The 17500-nt window shown below is 40.4% G+C and overlaps 1 protein-coding gene and 1 long non-coding RNA gene across 3 annotated transcripts in view; both read right to left on the reverse strand.

Annotated features, from left to right (window-relative positions):
* The window catches only part of LOC127065723 (guanine nucleotide-binding protein G(I)/G(S)/G(T) subunit beta-1), a 23028-nt gene that overhangs the window by 3742 nt on the left and 1786 nt on the right, over nt 1-17500 (reverse strand). The window contains exons 1-7 of one of the 2 annotated variants that reach the window (XM_050998508.1): nt 8074-8312; nt 5006-5796; nt 3174-3319; nt 2750-3043; nt 2362-2563; nt 1933-2149; nt 1-1656 (exon numbers count right to left, since the gene is read on the reverse strand). The exon at nt 1-1656 is cut by the window's left edge and continues 3742 nt beyond it. In XM_050998508.1, coding sequence (XP_050854465.1) covers nt 1550-1656; nt 1933-2149; nt 2362-2563; nt 2750-3043; nt 3174-3319; nt 5006-5062 — 1023 coding nt within the window. In that variant the 5' untranslated portion in view covers nt 5063-5796; nt 8074-8312 and the 3' untranslated portion in view covers nt 1-1549. Of the gene's footprint in view, nt 1657-1932; nt 2150-2361; nt 2564-2749; nt 3044-3173; nt 3320-5005; nt 5797-8073; nt 8313-17500 lie in introns of those variants that run through there. The other variant, XM_050998502.1, reaches the window with a different exon arrangement.
* On the reverse strand, nt 4539-4999 carry LOC127065748 (uncharacterized). The gene is made up of 2 exons (XR_007782181.1): nt 4763-4999; nt 4539-4698 (listed from the first exon to the last, which is right to left on the reverse strand). It is a non-coding gene; the product is annotated as an uncharacterized LOC127065748 (long non-coding RNA).

Genomic DNA, 17500 nt, shown 5'->3' on the forward strand with positions numbered 1-17500 from the left:
TTTCTCTCTCTTTCTCTCTCTCTTCCCGTACATTGACTTTTTTTTTCTACGTGCCAGTACCTTTTTCTTCTTCTACTTCTTTTCCTCCTCCTCCTTCTCGTTCGAATAATCACACAAGAGTGCGACGATTTATTTATTTATTTATTTATTTATTTATTTATTTACTTCGCTCGTCGCGCCTCGCGTCGGCGTCTTTATCGGCAGTGAACGCTCGGAACCTTACGTTCGGGTCAGGTTATTTAAAAGTTCTTTTTTTTTTTATTATTATTATTTTCATCTCTTCTTCATCTTTTTTCTTCTTCGTCTTTTTCCTTTTTCTCTGTTCTTTTTGTATATCTTTTTCTGCATCTTTCTCTTCTATCTTCTTCACTTCCTATAGACGACCATCGATGTCTAGATCTCGTCGACGATCCATTCTTCTTCTTCTTTTATAATCTTGTTTCAAAAGGATCGTCAAGCCGAGTCAACTGCTGATGCTGCTTCCTTTCGAGCAAGCCTCTCCTCGTATCAAAGGTTTGCATCATCTCAATAACATCGTGAGCAACGCCTTTGAGAAGGAAGAAACCAAGAAACAAGGAAGCAACGCGTTCTCGCGAGCGAGGGCGAGAGTAGTAGTTTCGACGACGACGACGACTCGACGAGGGCCGTCTTTTATGTTCTTCTTTGTTTGTTCTTCTCATTATTATTTATTATTTATTATTATTATTTATTATTATTACTATTATTTTTTTGGTACTTCCCGTACTATCTCTTTCGCAAACTCTCTTAATTAAACCGATCTTATACAGTTTTCCCATCTTTTCTATTTCTTCAAGCTTCCTTCCTTCCTCCTCCTCTTCCCTCCTCCTCCTCCTCCTCCTTCTTCCTCCTTCCTTTGCTATTCTTTTTCATTTCTTCTCATTTCTTTTTTTTTTGCATTTTTTGTTCCTCTTCCTTTTCTTTCTCTTCTTCCTCTTCTTTCTCTTCTTCTTCTTCTTCTTCTTCTCCCTTCTTCTTCTATCTTCTCATTTATATCTCAAATTCGGCATCCGAACGATAATAATTGTTTGACTTAGAAGCGTTGATACTCGCGGGTAACCTTGTCGCCGACTTTGCCGCGTCGCCAGGTTAAGTCGACGACTATGCGTCTACGGTAGTCTTTTTTACCACCACAACCCAAAACGTTCTTAGAGTCGCTGCTGCTGCTGCTACTACTGTTGCTGTTGCTGCTGCTGCTGCTGCTGCTACTGCTATTGCTGCAATTCTTGTGCTTCTTCTTTGTGCCATTATTGTTGTTACTGTGGTTGTTGTTATTGTTATTGTTGTTGTTGTTGTTGTTATTATTATTATTGTTGTTGTTGCATTTGGTTCCGTTACCGCTGCTCGTCGGATATCCAAAATTTCTGATCAGCTTTACCTCCGGTGTACCCGGTGGTTCGTTGACCGATGATGTCGCGACTGCTGGCACGCCGGCTTGCTCCGTGATAAGATGGTGGTATCTGATGCTTATACTGTACGCGGACTGGCTGCAGTTGGTTCTTTGGAGGAACGTCTTGGGGGGAGCCCCAAGTTAGTTCCAAATGCGAAGGAACGAATCCCAAGAGCCTGTTGCTACCGCCATACCATCTTCCGTCACTCCAAGACAAGACACGCGATTGTCATGCCCGGCAAGTATACCTAAAGAAAGGAGTTAGATTCTTCAATTTATTTTTCGTGTTTAACTTGAAAGATAATAGGGAGAGGAAAGGATCAAGCTAATCCGTACGAGAATCATCAAACATAAAATATCTAGAAGTTTAAAAAACATATCTAGGTAAATAGGAAACTCTATGAGAGAAGAAAAGAAGAAATAACAGAGAGAAGGCCCTAATCAAAAATTCTTCTCTCCCTTTAAAAAAAAAAAAAAACGAAAGTACAAACAGTTTTGTGATAAATGATAAGAGAACAACGTACCAGCTCGCTCGGCTTTCATGGAATCCCACACGTTGCAATTGAAGTCGTCGTAGCCAGCTAACAACAATCTACCGCTCTTGCTGAAAGCTACACTCGTAATACCGCAAATAATATTGTCGTGGCTATACATCGCCAGTTCTTGATCCGCTCTAATGTCAAAGAGTCTGCAAGTAGCGTCATCCGAACCCGTCGCGAAAGCATATCCGTTGGGGAAGAACTGTATACAGATATTAATGTTTTAACGAATGACAAAGAATGAAGTACAACATCGTTCATCGGCCTTGTCGTTGATTTATTTTTTTCCCGAAGAAATCCTTAAACCCGCGACAACGTTAGCATTGATACGACGATTGGTTTTCCAACAACAACAACAACAACAACAACAACAACAAAAATATATATATATTTATGTATATATATATGTTTTACCGTAACGGCATTTATGTCACTCTCGTGTCCAGGGAAAGTCTGCTTGCAAGACCCTTCACGAATATCCCAAAGTTTTGCGCTAGCATCGCACGCACCGGAAACGAAGGTGCGTGTATCGGGAGCCAGCGAGAGGGACATTACGTCTCCTGTGTGCCCGATGAACGAAGTGCATTGTTGACCGGTCTCGATGTCCCACAGAGCACTGAATCAAAAGTTCGAGAAGGTGTGCTCAAATTCGTAATTAGGACATACATATTCGTCCAAGTTTCTATAATTTATATATCCAACAAACTTCGTTCGAACGATGCCACAAGAGAGAAAAATCTGAATATTATATTCTTATATCTGTGATTATAATCGGAGTAGTCCGTTTTCAAGGATCTCTTACCAGGTCATGTCACCCGAGCTAGTGACGATTTGGTTGTCGTCGTAAAATCGACAACAGGACAAGTATCCGGTATGTCCTGGTAATTCTCTGCTGACCCGTACATTTCCTTCTCTTGTTTTAAGGCTATAAATGGAACATATGTTGTCCAGGCCACCGCAAGCCACGTAACTACCCGACGGTGCATACGCGCAGGTCATCACCCACGAGGAACGTAGAGGGATGGCATGTACCTTGTTGGTCGTGTAACTGTCCCAAACGATCAGCTTGCCGTCTTGCGAGGCAGAGACTAGGTTCCTGCGAGTCAAACCTCGATTTAGAACAGGATCAAAGGGGAAGGAAAGAAGAGAAAAATAATCAACAACAGAACGATTTCTTCGATCAAGTAGAGAAAGACAAGGTTCTCGATCGATCATTCTGATCGTACCTGGAATCGCTTCCCCAATGCATAGCATAGATTTTGGCCAAGTGACCTCGCAAAGTACGTCTCGTACGCATTTGTATTCGACCGATTGGTTCCAAGCCGGCCGTCGCTTGGTCCAAGCTCGTGTCGCATGCAGCCTTTCTTGCATCCTACGAAAAAATAGGAGAGACAATAAATTTTGAAACGAATTAATTCGTTGGAAGAAATGGTCATTTAAGAAAACGTACACGGTCTTTTAATACAGGAAAGAAAAAAATAAGGGAGGGAATCTTCGATGCTAATGATTTTTAACGAACGAATCGATATTCTTGATCAAAAAATGATGAGTCCTATCTACCTACGTACATACGTACATACATACATATGAGAATAGGAGAAACAAGACGAAGAGCGAGCGAGAAAGATAGAATACATAGAGACAGAGAGAGAGAAAGAGAGAGGGATGGTGGCGTATTGATCAGAGAAGCGATGGCCATGCCGCGCCCTACCACCACCACACGACTCCACGGCTAGTGACTAGCGTGTCTCCACCACTACCACATCATCACCAACACCACCACTGTACTACCACCACCACCACCACTACTACCTACCACCCCATATAGAAAGCTCCACTGTGCACGCTATGTCTCAAGATTTTCTCCGCTTAGGAGCCGTGCTTCCGTTATTACGCTACTTCCACCACCCCCTATCTAAACTACTCTCTACAAATACACACGTAAACACACACTCTCTCTCTCTCTCTCTCTCTCTTTCCTTCTTCTCTGTCTTTGGTTATTCTAATCAACGAATATACCAATAAAATTGCATAAATAGAAAAGAAAGACCGGTCAATACAAAAATAAAAAGATTATCGATGGAAAATGCAATTTAAAGACTCCTCGAGAGTCTCCTGTTAATCTTTCGGCTTAACAATTATCGTGTAAATGACGTTAGATAACAGAGATAAGTGTAAATAAATAAATATGTATTTACGTGATTGAAAAGGATGGAAGGAGAGAAGAAAAAAAGAGAAGGAGTCGGTGACTCGTTACGGGATGAATGGGGGGGTCAAGACCGTGTTTAGCGGCAAGTGCACTTCGCCCGAGAGATGCCCGAGACTTTTATCTTTTAAAACAATGCAGCGCTGTTGCACGTAGAACTGTTGCTTTGTCTTCGTCGTCGGAAAGCAGAATAGAGTAGAGCAGATCAGAACAGGACAGAACGGAACAGATCAGAGTAGAACAGAACAGAGCAGAGCACAGCAGCAAGAGAGTCTTGTGATCCAATGACGAGTGTATGGAAACAAAAAAAAAAAGAAAAAGAAAAAGAGAGATAATAAATAAATTTGCAGAAATTCTTTTGCCGATAAATAGAAAAACATTGATAATTCGTTAAAGAACGAAGTCATTCCTTCTTCTCTTTATTAGTTAAAGTCTTCCAAAATTTTCGACGTCATTTTTTTTTTCTTCTCCTGTCCGAAGATATTTTTATTCTTCTTTCTAGATAGTCCAAGTATTAAGGTCGGCCAATTAAAGATAAAATAAGCCTAGAGTAAGTTAATACGACGATATCTAAAAATATCCAGAAATTATTCGATAGGGATAACTTACTTTGGTGATATCGAAGACAAACAAGCTTTAGGAAGATTCGAATTTGATTGATAGCAGCATCTCTTTAGGTCTGCAATCTTCTCCCAGCATGATCATCAACGTTGTCAATAGCGTTAGACGACTTTCGAGGACGGTTAAGGAGGATCATTACAGGAAGCGAACGGGAGGGAAAAAAGTAGAGAAACGAAAAAAGGAAAACAACAAAAAGAAACAAGATTGGGGGGAACATATCGGGGAACTTACTCGAATAGCATTCTTGAGGGTCTCCGCCTCCTGGCGAAGGCTGTCGAGCTCGTTCATGGTGCCCGTCGTGTTTGCGATTTTCTGTACTTCTCGATAGTCCGTTTAAGAGGGTCAGAATACGTCCGTTGTATTTGGAAGATGGATGTAGAATAAGCGAGAGCAGATAGTTAACTGTCTCGTTTGGCGCGCGAATTTGCTTGTCTTCCGACGAGGGAGGGGGAGGGGGGGCCTCGTTGGCCCGACTTTACGCCGGTGTCACGTCGTCGGTGTTGGTTCGTCTTCGAAAGAAGTTCGAAACTCGCCGTGAAGCTTTTTACGTTGAACGTTGGAGGTGCGAGGTGGTGTAACAGGAGGTAGAGGCGGTGGTGGAGGAGGTGGAGGAGCAGGTGGAAGCGGAGTTGGAGGAGAAAGTGGAGGTAGGTGAAAAGGTAAGAAAACAAGGGCAAGGAAAAGAAGAGAAAAAATAGAAGAAGAAGAAGAAGACGAGGAAGGTCCCTTCTTGCGACGATGACTCTCTTCTTGAACGTTCAGCGTTCCCAGTCCGCCGACTCCTAGTAGCCTTTCCACGAGTAATACTCCTGTTATTACTGCTTCTGCTTCTGCTGCTGCTGCTGTTGCTGTTGCTGCTACCTCTGGCCGAGAATAGCTTGCTACAGTTTTTGCCTCAACTACTAACGCGGCTTCCGCTTTTCTTGCTTTTACTGCTACCACCGGAACCAGAGCCAGGCCAACGCCGACTCGTCCACCCCTCGCGCCACCTTCGACGCTTCCGAGCGAGACCGTTGCCACCCCTGAAAATGATCGTATTGCTTATTCATTGTGTCCACGCAAACTACCCAGCTAGCTCCTTCTCTCTCTCTCTCTCTCTTTCTCTCCCTCCTTACTCTCTCTTTCAACTTTAATATCATCGTGACGCATCATATGCCATCTACACACTTTACGACACGATGCAATTCCTATCCACTTAACGCCTTTCGCATAGAACGCTCGTACGAGACGTACTAGCGAACGTCGATTAGTTAGAAATCGCACGATAAGGGACGTCTTTCGCAAATACCAGATAAACGTTCTTGCTCGAGATAAAGACCAGCCTTCTTTTTTTTTATCGCGGCTTTTCCACCGATATCTCCTCCCTCCCAACCCTTCCTTTCCCTCCTCCTTCTTCTTCCTTCCGCCTACAACCATCGGATTATCGTTTCTCTCTTTTCTGTTTTTTTTTCTCTTCTTTTCTTTTCTTTTCTTTCGACGATGATCGAATTCGATCCCCGAGATCTACTAGATGCCAATTTTCAATACCGAACTGAACTTTAAAAAGAAAGAAAAACCGGATATGATTCTGGTGAGTTTCGACCCACTATCATCGAAGAAAAATTGTATACGAATCAATCGAATTCTACGAAGTCTTACGAATCATGCTAGAGAGGAGTCACACATTTTATGGATTATTATTCAGTTCTTTCTTTATTTTCTTTTTTTTTTAACTTTACGTCCCTATACGATTCTTTTTGATAAAAAATAAATAAAAATACATTTTGTTAGAGCAATCGTTACTTTTTCTTTTCCGTCGATACAATTTTTGTATTATTATTATAATAATCATCCCCATGAAGGATAACCAGGGCTGCTTCTTAAATCGATAAGAATCTCTTTCGACGTACGTACATCAGTAGAAGAGGAAGGATAAAATGAATGAAAAAAATTGAACAAAATCGAAAACGAAAAAAAAGGAAAAAAAAGGAGGGTGAAAATATGTATATTAACAAACAAAAATGAAAACAAAAAAAACGAACTATAATAAAATTTTCTCGAAAATTTCGTGCTTTGGCACGAAAGAGGGAAGGAACGGTGGCAACGAGCGTCCTTCACCTCCAAAAGGTCTCGCAACCCGGGGAAACCGGGGGTTGTCGATCCAACGCAAGGTGTTCTCATTTTCCGGAGCCGGCGAAATAGTTTTGGCGCATGCGCCCTAAACATCCTTGCGGAAATGGAGATGAAACCGAGCGATTTCTTTCGATGAGAATTTCTATCTATCTCGTATTTCGAAACGAAACGAAACTCCTCCTCCTTCTCCTCCTCCTCCCTCTTGCTCCCTCTTCCTCCCTCTCTTTTTTCTCTCGCCGTTCGTCACTCGTCACTCGCTCGATTGTATCTCCATTTTTTTTTTCTAACATCAGTATCTCCTGGAATCACGAGAAATAAACTGAAGAAACGAATGGAGAGTACACAGTTCCATCTCTCTTTTTCTTTTTCATTCTCGCTTTAGATGAGGAGGGGGAAAAAGGTGAAGAAAGAAAGAAAGAAAAGAAATTCAACGCCTCGTTCGATTTCTTTTTTCACTTTAGACGGAGGAAAGAAAAAGAATAAGAAAAAGAAATTGAACGTCTCGTTCGACTTTCGTCTGACGATGGTTTGGAATAATAGTCAAATGAGCACATTTAAATTTGTTTAAATCAATCGACCGACTGACGACGACTGGATCGAAGAGAGAAACAGAGAGAGAGAGAGAGAGAGAGAGAGAGAGAAGGGAAGAAATATAGCCGATTCGATCTTAATTCAAGTAATAGTTAGCTGGCACAATCGATTATCGATATTCCCATCTTCTTTTCCCGACGCGTTCTCGACGAACAACAGAGGAACTCCCATATTTAACGTCACAGATATTCGCAGAAAAGAAAAAAGAATAGAACAAATAAAAAATAAAAAGAAGAAAAAAGAGAGAGAGAGAGAAATAAAAGGCACTATATATCTCTTTCTTGGATTCACTTTGGCACAATGACCCTTTTCATGACGTTTGCACCAGAATTTATTTTCGGGAAGGAATACGAAATCGATCGATCGGAGAAACACTATGTGTTATCCTTCTTGTATCACTAATTAAAAAACAAAGCCGGAAAAGGGAGAACGAGAGAGAGAGAAAATGAGAAAATAGAGAGACGGAAAGATGTGGAAGAGGGAGAAAGAGAGAATGGGAAAAAGAAAAAAAAGAAAAAAAAAGGAAAGTAAATGAAAAAAAAAAAAGAGAGAAAGAGAGAAATGGCCGAAAAGAGAATGTGACTTATCGAACTTACACTCGCCTTCCCTCATCCACTCCTGTCAGAGCGTCATCGAGCTAGCACGAACATAACCTCCGCGACGAGTGCGACGTACGAAACCATCGAAGGAGGATGAAGCGGAAGAAGAGGAGCAGGAGTAGTAGGAGGAGGAGGAGGAGGAGGAGAAAAAGGAGGAGAAGGAGAAGGAGAAGAAGGAAGAGAAGGAGAACGAGGAGGAGAAGGAAGGGGAGGAAAATGGAGGAGAAAGAGGAAGAGGAGCGAGAAGCGATACCGTGGAAAATATTTGCGTCGTTCGGCGCCAGGTTGCGCTCTCTATCATCCGAAGGAGTCACGGAAGCGAAGAGAGGAGGAAGTGTTCCTTGCGCGAGAAGTACTTCTCCTCCTCCTCCTCCTTCTACTTCTCCACCGTATATTTTTTCTTTTTCTTTTTTTTTTGCCCCTGCTCTTACCACCGCGACCACCCCTATACTCGTCCCCACCCCTAACCTCTCAACCCCCTCTTTTCTCGCGCCGTTAAGCTTCTTGCAACGACCGGTATAAAAAACCGAGAATTTTCTCTTTCTCTTTCTCTTTCTCTTTCTCTCTTGCTATCTCACTCTTAACTCGACTTCGACTTCCACTTCGACGGAACAAGGTGCGACTGGCTAAACACTCTTCTAACGAACGCGTGCCGGAACGGACAAGCTACTACTCCGCTCTTGTTGCTGCGAGAAAAGTTTTTTTTTCAATGTTCCGTTCACGGAACAGAACAAAACAAAATAGAACAGAACAGAACGGAACACCATATCGCACCACACCGCACCGCACAACACACCACACCACTATACCATCATCACCGTGGGAGAGCGACGAATCGATGAACGACCGACCGACGTCGTCTTCTTGCCCCGCTCTCTCAACCCTCCCTACACCCTCGCAACTCTCTCTCTCTCTCTCTTCCTCCCTCTCTCTTGCTCGCTCGCTCGCTCACGCGCTCCTCTCTGTTTATCCAACTATCTATTCATCCATCCATCTTTCTATCTACCTATATATCTATCTATCTATGTACCTATATATATAACTATCCATCTATCTATCCATCTATCTATCTATCTATCTCTCTATCTACCTATCTTCTTTCGTAAAAACACTCCACAGACAATCGTATGAAAGCAAGAGAGATGGAGAGTGAATGAGTAGTACGTAAATAAATCTTGTAGTACGTGTACGTGTAAGAGAGAAAGTGATTAAGAGAAAGACAAAAAGAAAGAGAGAAAGAGAGAGACGTAATATATGTTTTAATCGACGAATTAAATACGCTATTAAACAAAGAGTAGACGATAAAGAAACGATAGTAAATGTCATACGAGTTGGAAAGAAAAAAGAAAAAAAGAAAAAATAGAAAGAAGCTTCGACTATCGCGTTCTCGAACCACACCCAGAGAGGATGTGGTTTAGAGAGAGAGAGAGAGAAAGAGAAAGAAGAGAGAGTGTATGTGAGAAAGAGAGAAAGAGAGAGAGAAAGAGAGAGAAGGCCGGCCGGGTGGACGAAGAACACGCCGCGCCGTGGTAAAGGGCGAAAGAGGGGAAGGGGTTGCGCGCGCCAGACAGAGAGAGAAAGGGAGATAGCATCAGTGGCGCCACCACGCATGCTTATCGACACGACTACCGGCTTCGAGAGGGCGCTTCGCTCGTTCGCTCGTTTCTTGCATGACAGGTTGCCGTTCGCGCACGCCACCCGACTTCTCGTCTCGTGCATTTGACAAATGATCCGATGATTTCTTTCCCTTTTTCCACAACTACACGACGTCCTTTTATTCCGATATATCGAACTATTTTTTTTTATTTCTCTCCACCTCTTTTTCTCTCTTCCCTTTCTCTTTTTCTTTACTTTTATATGTTATTTTAAACGATCAAGATACAAAAATTGATCGAGTTACAAGAATAATATATCGATGAATAAAGGAAAGAAAGAAAAAGGACACGTCTTTCTTTGAAGACCGACTTTAAGATTAATACTTGCCATGAAATATAATCGTACTTATTATTATTTCAAGAAATCGAAATACGATAGAACGATAGTGTGATACATCAAACGCTATGGATCGCGTTTGAAATAAAATCGACCGTGCTTACGGTCCATCTCGGACGACCCACATTTCTCTCTTATCTTCTTTGTCCTCTTGTGAAAACGTTAATGGTATGTATGTATGTATCTACGTATGCATATGTATATATCTATATATATGTGTGTATATATCGTTAGAGGCGTGACTCTTAAGAAACATTCGATTTTCAATTTTGATTTTATAATTGACTTATCCTTTCGTTTATACAAACGCGGACGATCGCGAAGTCGTGAGAATATAAAAGTTCGAACGCGACTCTGAAGAACGACTTCGAACGAATTTTTATTTATAGACGCGACTATAAGCGCGCAAGATTACATATCCACGCTTTGGAAAATTATATCTACGAAGAAGTCTGGCAATCGTCCAAGATCCAGAATTCCGAGAAGGTGGACCGTGAAAACGATCGCTTTTACTTCGTCTCCCCCTCCCCCCAAAATCGTGTACATTTACGTGAGGACTTTGTCGAAGCACTTGTTGTCCACCACGCGTCTATTAGACTTCGGTACCGAGCAATTCTATGAAACTACTACTTTTTTTTCTCTTTTTTCTTTCCTATTATTCTTTTTCACTTTTTATTCTTTTTTTAATTTTTTCTTTTTCTTCTTTCTTTTTTTTTCTTTTTACATAACGGGCTTTCGCTTTATTCGAGCCGGCCTGAACATGACCACGAACGGAACCGCTAATAGCGTTCTCGATTGGCTGCACCAACATAGACAGAGGGTGCTCAAAGAACAAGGTGCGTGTTCGGTTGATTAACGACTTGTTCGATCGTCGTGGAGAGGCTTGGTCAACGTGCTCTCTCTCTCTCTCTCTCTCTCTCTCTCTCTCTCTCTCTCTCTCTCTCCTTCTCCCTCCCCCTATCTGTCAGTCTCACTCTCACTCTCGCAGTAACATATAGCCTAAATTTTTTCCCCTCTTGTAAAAGGTATTACAATGAAAATCCGATCGATCATGCAATTTATAAAAGAGCATCCTTCGTCATCGTCATCGTCATCGTCATCGTCATCGTCATCGTCATCATCTTGTACTTTTCTATCAGCGAATGATAACAATAATTTGAGAGATCAAATCGAGAGGTACAACTACTAGAGAATATTCCAATTGATTTGACAGTTGAAACGAAAGAAAATATCAGCTTTTAATATTGGAATATCCCTAAAGAGGTATCCCTCTTCATCAACATCAACATCATCATCATCGTCGTCGTCGTCGTCGTCGTCGTCATCGTCGTCGTCGTAGACTCCCGGATGCGCGAATGGGAGCAACAGTTGAGCCGTTGCCGGGTCAACGTCCAATACGATCCTTCTTCCCCCTCCCCCTTCACTCTTCTAGCGTTCCACACCCCGCATCAACCAATCGCTTTACGACTCGACGATGCAGAAGAACGCGGGATTGGCACAAAGCTAGGAAGAACAAGAACGTCCTTGGGATCGAGTCCCTGGCAAAACGCAACGGTTTCTTTAGGGTTGTATAGGGAAGGAAAGAAAGAAGGGAAGCGGTATTTGAAAAAAAAAAAGAAAAAAGAAAAGAAAAGAAAAGAAGCACGTTTCGAGGGACGGTTGAGGAGAAACGTGCGTTGTCTGGTTCTGTAAGCTTACACACCTGCCAAGGGAACACGATTATACCACACCACTGACTTCCATTACCATACCACATCACTACTCTACTATTACCACTTCTCTTTATTCGAGAACGTTGCCAAAAACACATGGATGATGTGTTGATATCCGATCGTTATCCAACCTGTTACCTCTTTACTTCCAAAACCACTCTACTTTTTGTATTACCAATGAGATACTTTATTAATTCTTTTTTTATTCTACACACACAGACACTCACACATATCCTGTCAATATTTTTTCAAATATTTTTCTCGAAATCATCCAATTATGATACACGCACATATAAATTTTTCTTTCCTTTCGAACGCTTAGAAATAGAAAGAAAAATGACAATAGTACAATGGTATTAGAGAGAAACAGGAAAAAAAAAAGAAAAAGAGAAAGACACGACCTACTTTTTTTTTCACGCATAGAGTCAGAGAAGGATCGGCAGTGCGTGCGCGCACGCGTATGGCTATGTATACGTGTGCGTGTCTTTTAGGTGCAACGCAACTCAACGGGACGCGAAGTGTCTCATCGGAATCGTATTCTCTCTACGCGACGAGCGTCCTCAACTCGAGCTAATAAGAGAACCACCGACTGCTACGACGAAAGCGACGCTCGTTCCATTTACGCGAACAGTGTACACGTCGAAAGCGAGGGAGAAACAGAGAGCGAGAAAGAGCGGAAGGGAAGAAAGAAGGGAAACCAACGCGATACGAGCGCAAAATAATGAAAAAATAACAACAGACACGCCCGAGAGGGAGAGAGAGAGAGAGAGAGAAAGAGAGGGAGACCAGGGTTGCGTTGTGTACGTAATATAAGCAACTATAGGATTATTAATTGACTACGTATTATAAATATGTATACATACGCATCATATATATATGTGTGTACATATACATACATGCTAAACAATGTATATATAATATGTGAATGGACAATTATCATCGTACGTATATACTATTATGATATATATATTCACGTATGATATTTGTATAGTATCATATATATGTATGTATATACGAAAGATGTATATGTGCATGGTTATGATGGACGTATGTACGCCTGATATGCGTGATACATATATCATCTCATATATATGCCCATAGTTATGATACATGACCATCGTATGCGCATGTGCATGGTTATGATATATGTCGGTATAATGCCAGTATGGTTATGATACATGTATCGTCGTATTTATATTTGGATGATATATGACGTATCGTCGTATGTATATGTGTATGATACATGATGTATAACAGCGATATCCAGTAAGATTTGACGCGACACGCAGAAACAATATTTTCAACGCAAAGTATTCTACTTTCGGCACGGCATCTCTCGGAATAGAGTACCCTCTTCACAAAGAACGTGTTGCGAGTTTAAAATAAGACTTGACGCACGGCAAACGAGCCGATCGATCGATCCAGAAAGAGAGAAGGAGATCCGATCGTTAGTTTGGAAACTGTAACCCAAGGTTCCTTCTTTTTCTTCTTTTCTTTTGGCTTCTCTTAATCGTCGTCGAATGCTTTCGAAAAAGAATCAAACGCAACAATCCGACGCAGGACGAAAGAAAGAAACGAGGCAATGTGAGCTCGATAACGTTCGCGAACTAGTCTCCTACATTCGTTTAGTTTACAATAACTTTAAAACAGGAAACATTAAAATCATTGATAGCGTATAAAAATAAGGACGTTAACGAGTTTCGTAGAAAAGAAAGAGGAGAGAGAGAGAGAGAGGTTTCCTCGAACGTTTTTAACCTCGAAATTTATAAAGAAAGTCGATCTTTTCGAACAACAGTTTTACAAACACCATTACCTATTATCTCATCAGTATTATGATGAAAAAAAAACAGCTTTCGTTGATTCGTTGGACGTTTCATTTTTAGGTTATATTCCAGATAATATCTCAGTGCCTATATTTGCGTGCATCGACGTTGTTGGAAGAAAAAAGAAAAAAAGGGAATAAAAGGGAGAAAAAAGGAAGAAGAGAATAGAAGAAAAAAACAATGGAAGCATGCAACGTACCTCGAAAAGGAAGAAGAAAAAGGAAAAAACATGGTGGAAATGGTGGCGACACCGTTGGTGGAATCGGGTGGAGCACCCGGTGGCAGGTGAATGACGTCATAAGTAGGCTCGTGACGTCAGCTACGTAAAATCGAAACGCTTTCTTTTCGCGGCTATATTCGAAATTCAAGCCGGAATTGATGATGATGATGATGATGATGATGATAATAATAATAATAATAATAATAATAATAATAATTATTATTATTATTGATATAATGATGATGATGATAATGATGATAATAAATATAAAAATAATTATTATTATTGTAAAATATATTAAAGATTTCATTTCTCTTTTGAATCTCCCGCGACGAATGCATCCGCAGAATCTGAGCGGAATCGATAATGTAAAAAAAAAAGATAGAGATAGAGATAGAGATAAAGAGAGAGAGGAGGGGAAGAAAGGGAAAGGAGAAAGGCGCATCTTCGATCTGCGGAGGAAATGCGTTCCATTGCGCGTATACAAGACCGCGATTAAGACCGTTAAGAAATTAAGATCACGAATAGAAAGAGAGAGAGAGAGAGAGAGAGAGAGAGAGAGAGAGAGAGAGAGAGAGAGAGAGAGAGAGAGAAAGAGAGAGATCGTTTCGCTATTTTTACGAGCCACAGTGTGACGTCAAAAGAAGGGAGCGAAAATGGCAGTCGAATGTTTGGATTACTTAAGAATCTAGAACGCTCGCAAGGAATAATATCGACTTGCGTGCAGATTAAAAAGAATCTCCAAATCGTTTCGATGGTAACAGAATGGAATCATTTCGGTATAAGCCAAAGATGATTTCCTTTTTGTCGAATCCCATTTTGTTGTCGAATATATATTTTCAGAAGAGATGAAAGAAGAAGAAGAAGAACAAGAATCACGTGGTCGTCGTCCATATTTCTCTTTCGTCTTGGTAAAATTCGTGGAAAAAAAAGAAATAAAAAAGAAGAAAGAAAAGGAAAGATTCCACGTATTACTAGTTTCAACGAGTTCTTGTTTTTTTTTTGCAGAAGGTTCTTCCGTCTACATTCTCCATTCGGAGTCACCCAAATAAGAAAAATAACTTGTAGCGGTGGAATTAGAAGAAGATAGAGAGATAGATAGATAGATAGATAGATAGATAGATAGAGAGAGAGATGGCGGCAGGACGTGACCCCGTGGGCGGAAGGAGGGCTGCTGGACCGGATGGGTAGAGGAGAAGGGGGTGTGTGTGTAGAAGGGAAGCTCGTCTATACTATACAACTCGCATACGTTGACCCTTTGCGGTGGTCAAGTAGCGCGACCTACTATTTGTCCTACGAAACATTACCACCGTTTTTTTTACTGATCCTTCGAATCTAACGTAAACTTTAGGTTATGTCAATCGGCTCTATCATCTTTCCCTTTCTGTATCATTTGTCTAACGTGTGTGTGTGTATATATATATATATATATTATATAGTCATATATATATTGTATTTATTTTTACATAATTATATATTATATATAACATGTATATATAAATATTACATTTATTTATAATATTATATATATATATAAATAAATATATATTATATATTTTTTACTAATACATAATGGCAAGAAATCGATCAATAGAAACGAAGATCGACGACCACTTCGCGATCGACTTCAAGTCACGTGCACAACGTCGTCCCGAATACGTTTGGAATACGAGCATAAATGACGGGGGGAGAGAGAGAGAACGAAAGAGAGAGTGTAAAATCTCATGAATCATTCGTCGTGGAACATTACAAATTTCTTCGTCCTATTATCGAGTCGAAGACATACAACAGAGTCCAGTCGCTTGTATGAAGCTAGACAATGACGACGACTTTATATTCCAAAGCAATTAAAGTCGATTAAGACAGCTGCACCGGCAATTGTGCCGACGACCAATGGCGTTGCCGAGAATGCGAGGACTTAACCGTCTCTCTCTCTCTCTCTCTCTCTCTCTCTCTCTCTCTCTCTCTCTCTCTCTCTCTCTCTATATATATATATATATATATATATATATATATATATTGTTCTATTTTCACACTTAACATTATTTTCCAAGAAAAATCAAAGTCTCTTTTATATCTCTGGTTTTCCTCAATTATGCTGATTGAAATACAAATCCGACGAAATCTTTTATACTGTAATAAAAAAGAGAGGAAAAATAGAAAAAATATATATATTAGCGTCGCTTCTTTCAGCGGATAAACAAAATTTAAATCACCGGCATTGACAGCCATTTTTCTTAACCTGTTTATTCGTTTCTCACGATAGTTATTAAACATGTTTGTGTCTGTTACCTATATGTGTAAACATTAGTAAAACCGTGATAAAAGTTACGCATACATCTGTCGATAGTGAAAAGAGAGAAATTTAACGAGAAACGACCGATTATTTCCATGAAAAATCGTTTAACCCACAAACGAGAAAGTTCCATCGGCGTTATACGTAAAATTAAATCCAACGAAAGTAAAACGAAACGACATTGTTATACTTTCGTATAACTCACAATCTTTTATACATGTTTCTTTTATTACTATTATTATTACTTTTACTGTTGTTATTATTATTATTTTTTTTTATTTTGTTCTCTACTCTCATCTCATCGAATAACTACACAACCAGACGTTACGAACGACGGAGAAAAAAAAAGAAAGAAAAATAAAGCAAGTTTGTTTTCGCGCGAGAGTCTCGTGTCGAGGAGATGGTATTATGCAAGTCCCCGTTACTCTAATTGCGTATAGCGAGATAACCGAGCCGAGCCGAGCCGAAGCCTCGTTAAATAAACGTCACACAGGCGTTGCACCGCAAGTGAAAAAATTTTCCAGATCGCTTCTCGACGCCACGACGAACGAAGGAACTAACGAACGAACGAATAAACAATATTGCTTTTCCAAAGTCGAAAAGAAGAAATAGAAAGATTAGAAATCGTTTCTATTTGTAATAAGAAACGAGTATAAATTCTTCTTCTCGCACGTGTCGCTCGAAAAAATTCTGTAAAAATGTACGAAATTATGTCGATTAATATGAAACTCGGTTTACGTAGGCAGTGTTCATGTAAATTCAAATCTAGTCGTAGATTACGTCGTTTAGTTTTCTTGAAAGAAGTGGAGAAAGACAAAGACAAAGACAAAGAGAAAGAGAAAGAGAGAGAGAGAGAGAGAGAGAGAGAGAGAGAGAGAGAGAGAGAGAGAGAGTCATTTTCCGCTCAATTTCAGAGGTTAAATGTCCTTAATCGAGTACTAGAATATTGCGGTTGATCCGTGCCGTTCCACCGGTGTTCGGAATTAACGGACATTACGTTGAGTAATGCTCGTGACGCGGGTCACGTGTTAATTTTCCAGAATTACGAATAGTAGGCGGATAACGCCATTGTTGTAACTTATGAAATAAGCGTTTCTCTAAAAAGCACTCATGGCACACGAAAAATACGTAAAACAGAGATAATAATATAATCCCTTTGTGTTTTCAAGATCTAATGCGTGCCAGCTATGACTGCACAAAGAATGATATATAACGTTCTTTAACCGAATGTTCTTAAGAACCTTCTCGTTTAATGTCGATAAGATTTATTTGTAGTATGACATGTATATACGGCAGGTTAAAGTCCTACTACGAAGGTTGAAAGAGAGAAAAATTTGTAAAGAAAATAATACGTACGATCACCATCTTCTGTACAAATATT

Source organism: Vespula vulgaris, chromosome 1 (assembly GCF_905475345.1).
Source record: "Vespula vulgaris chromosome 1, iyVesVulg1.1, whole genome shotgun sequence".
NCBI lineage: Eukaryota > Metazoa > Arthropoda > Insecta > Hymenoptera > Vespidae > Vespula > Vespula vulgaris.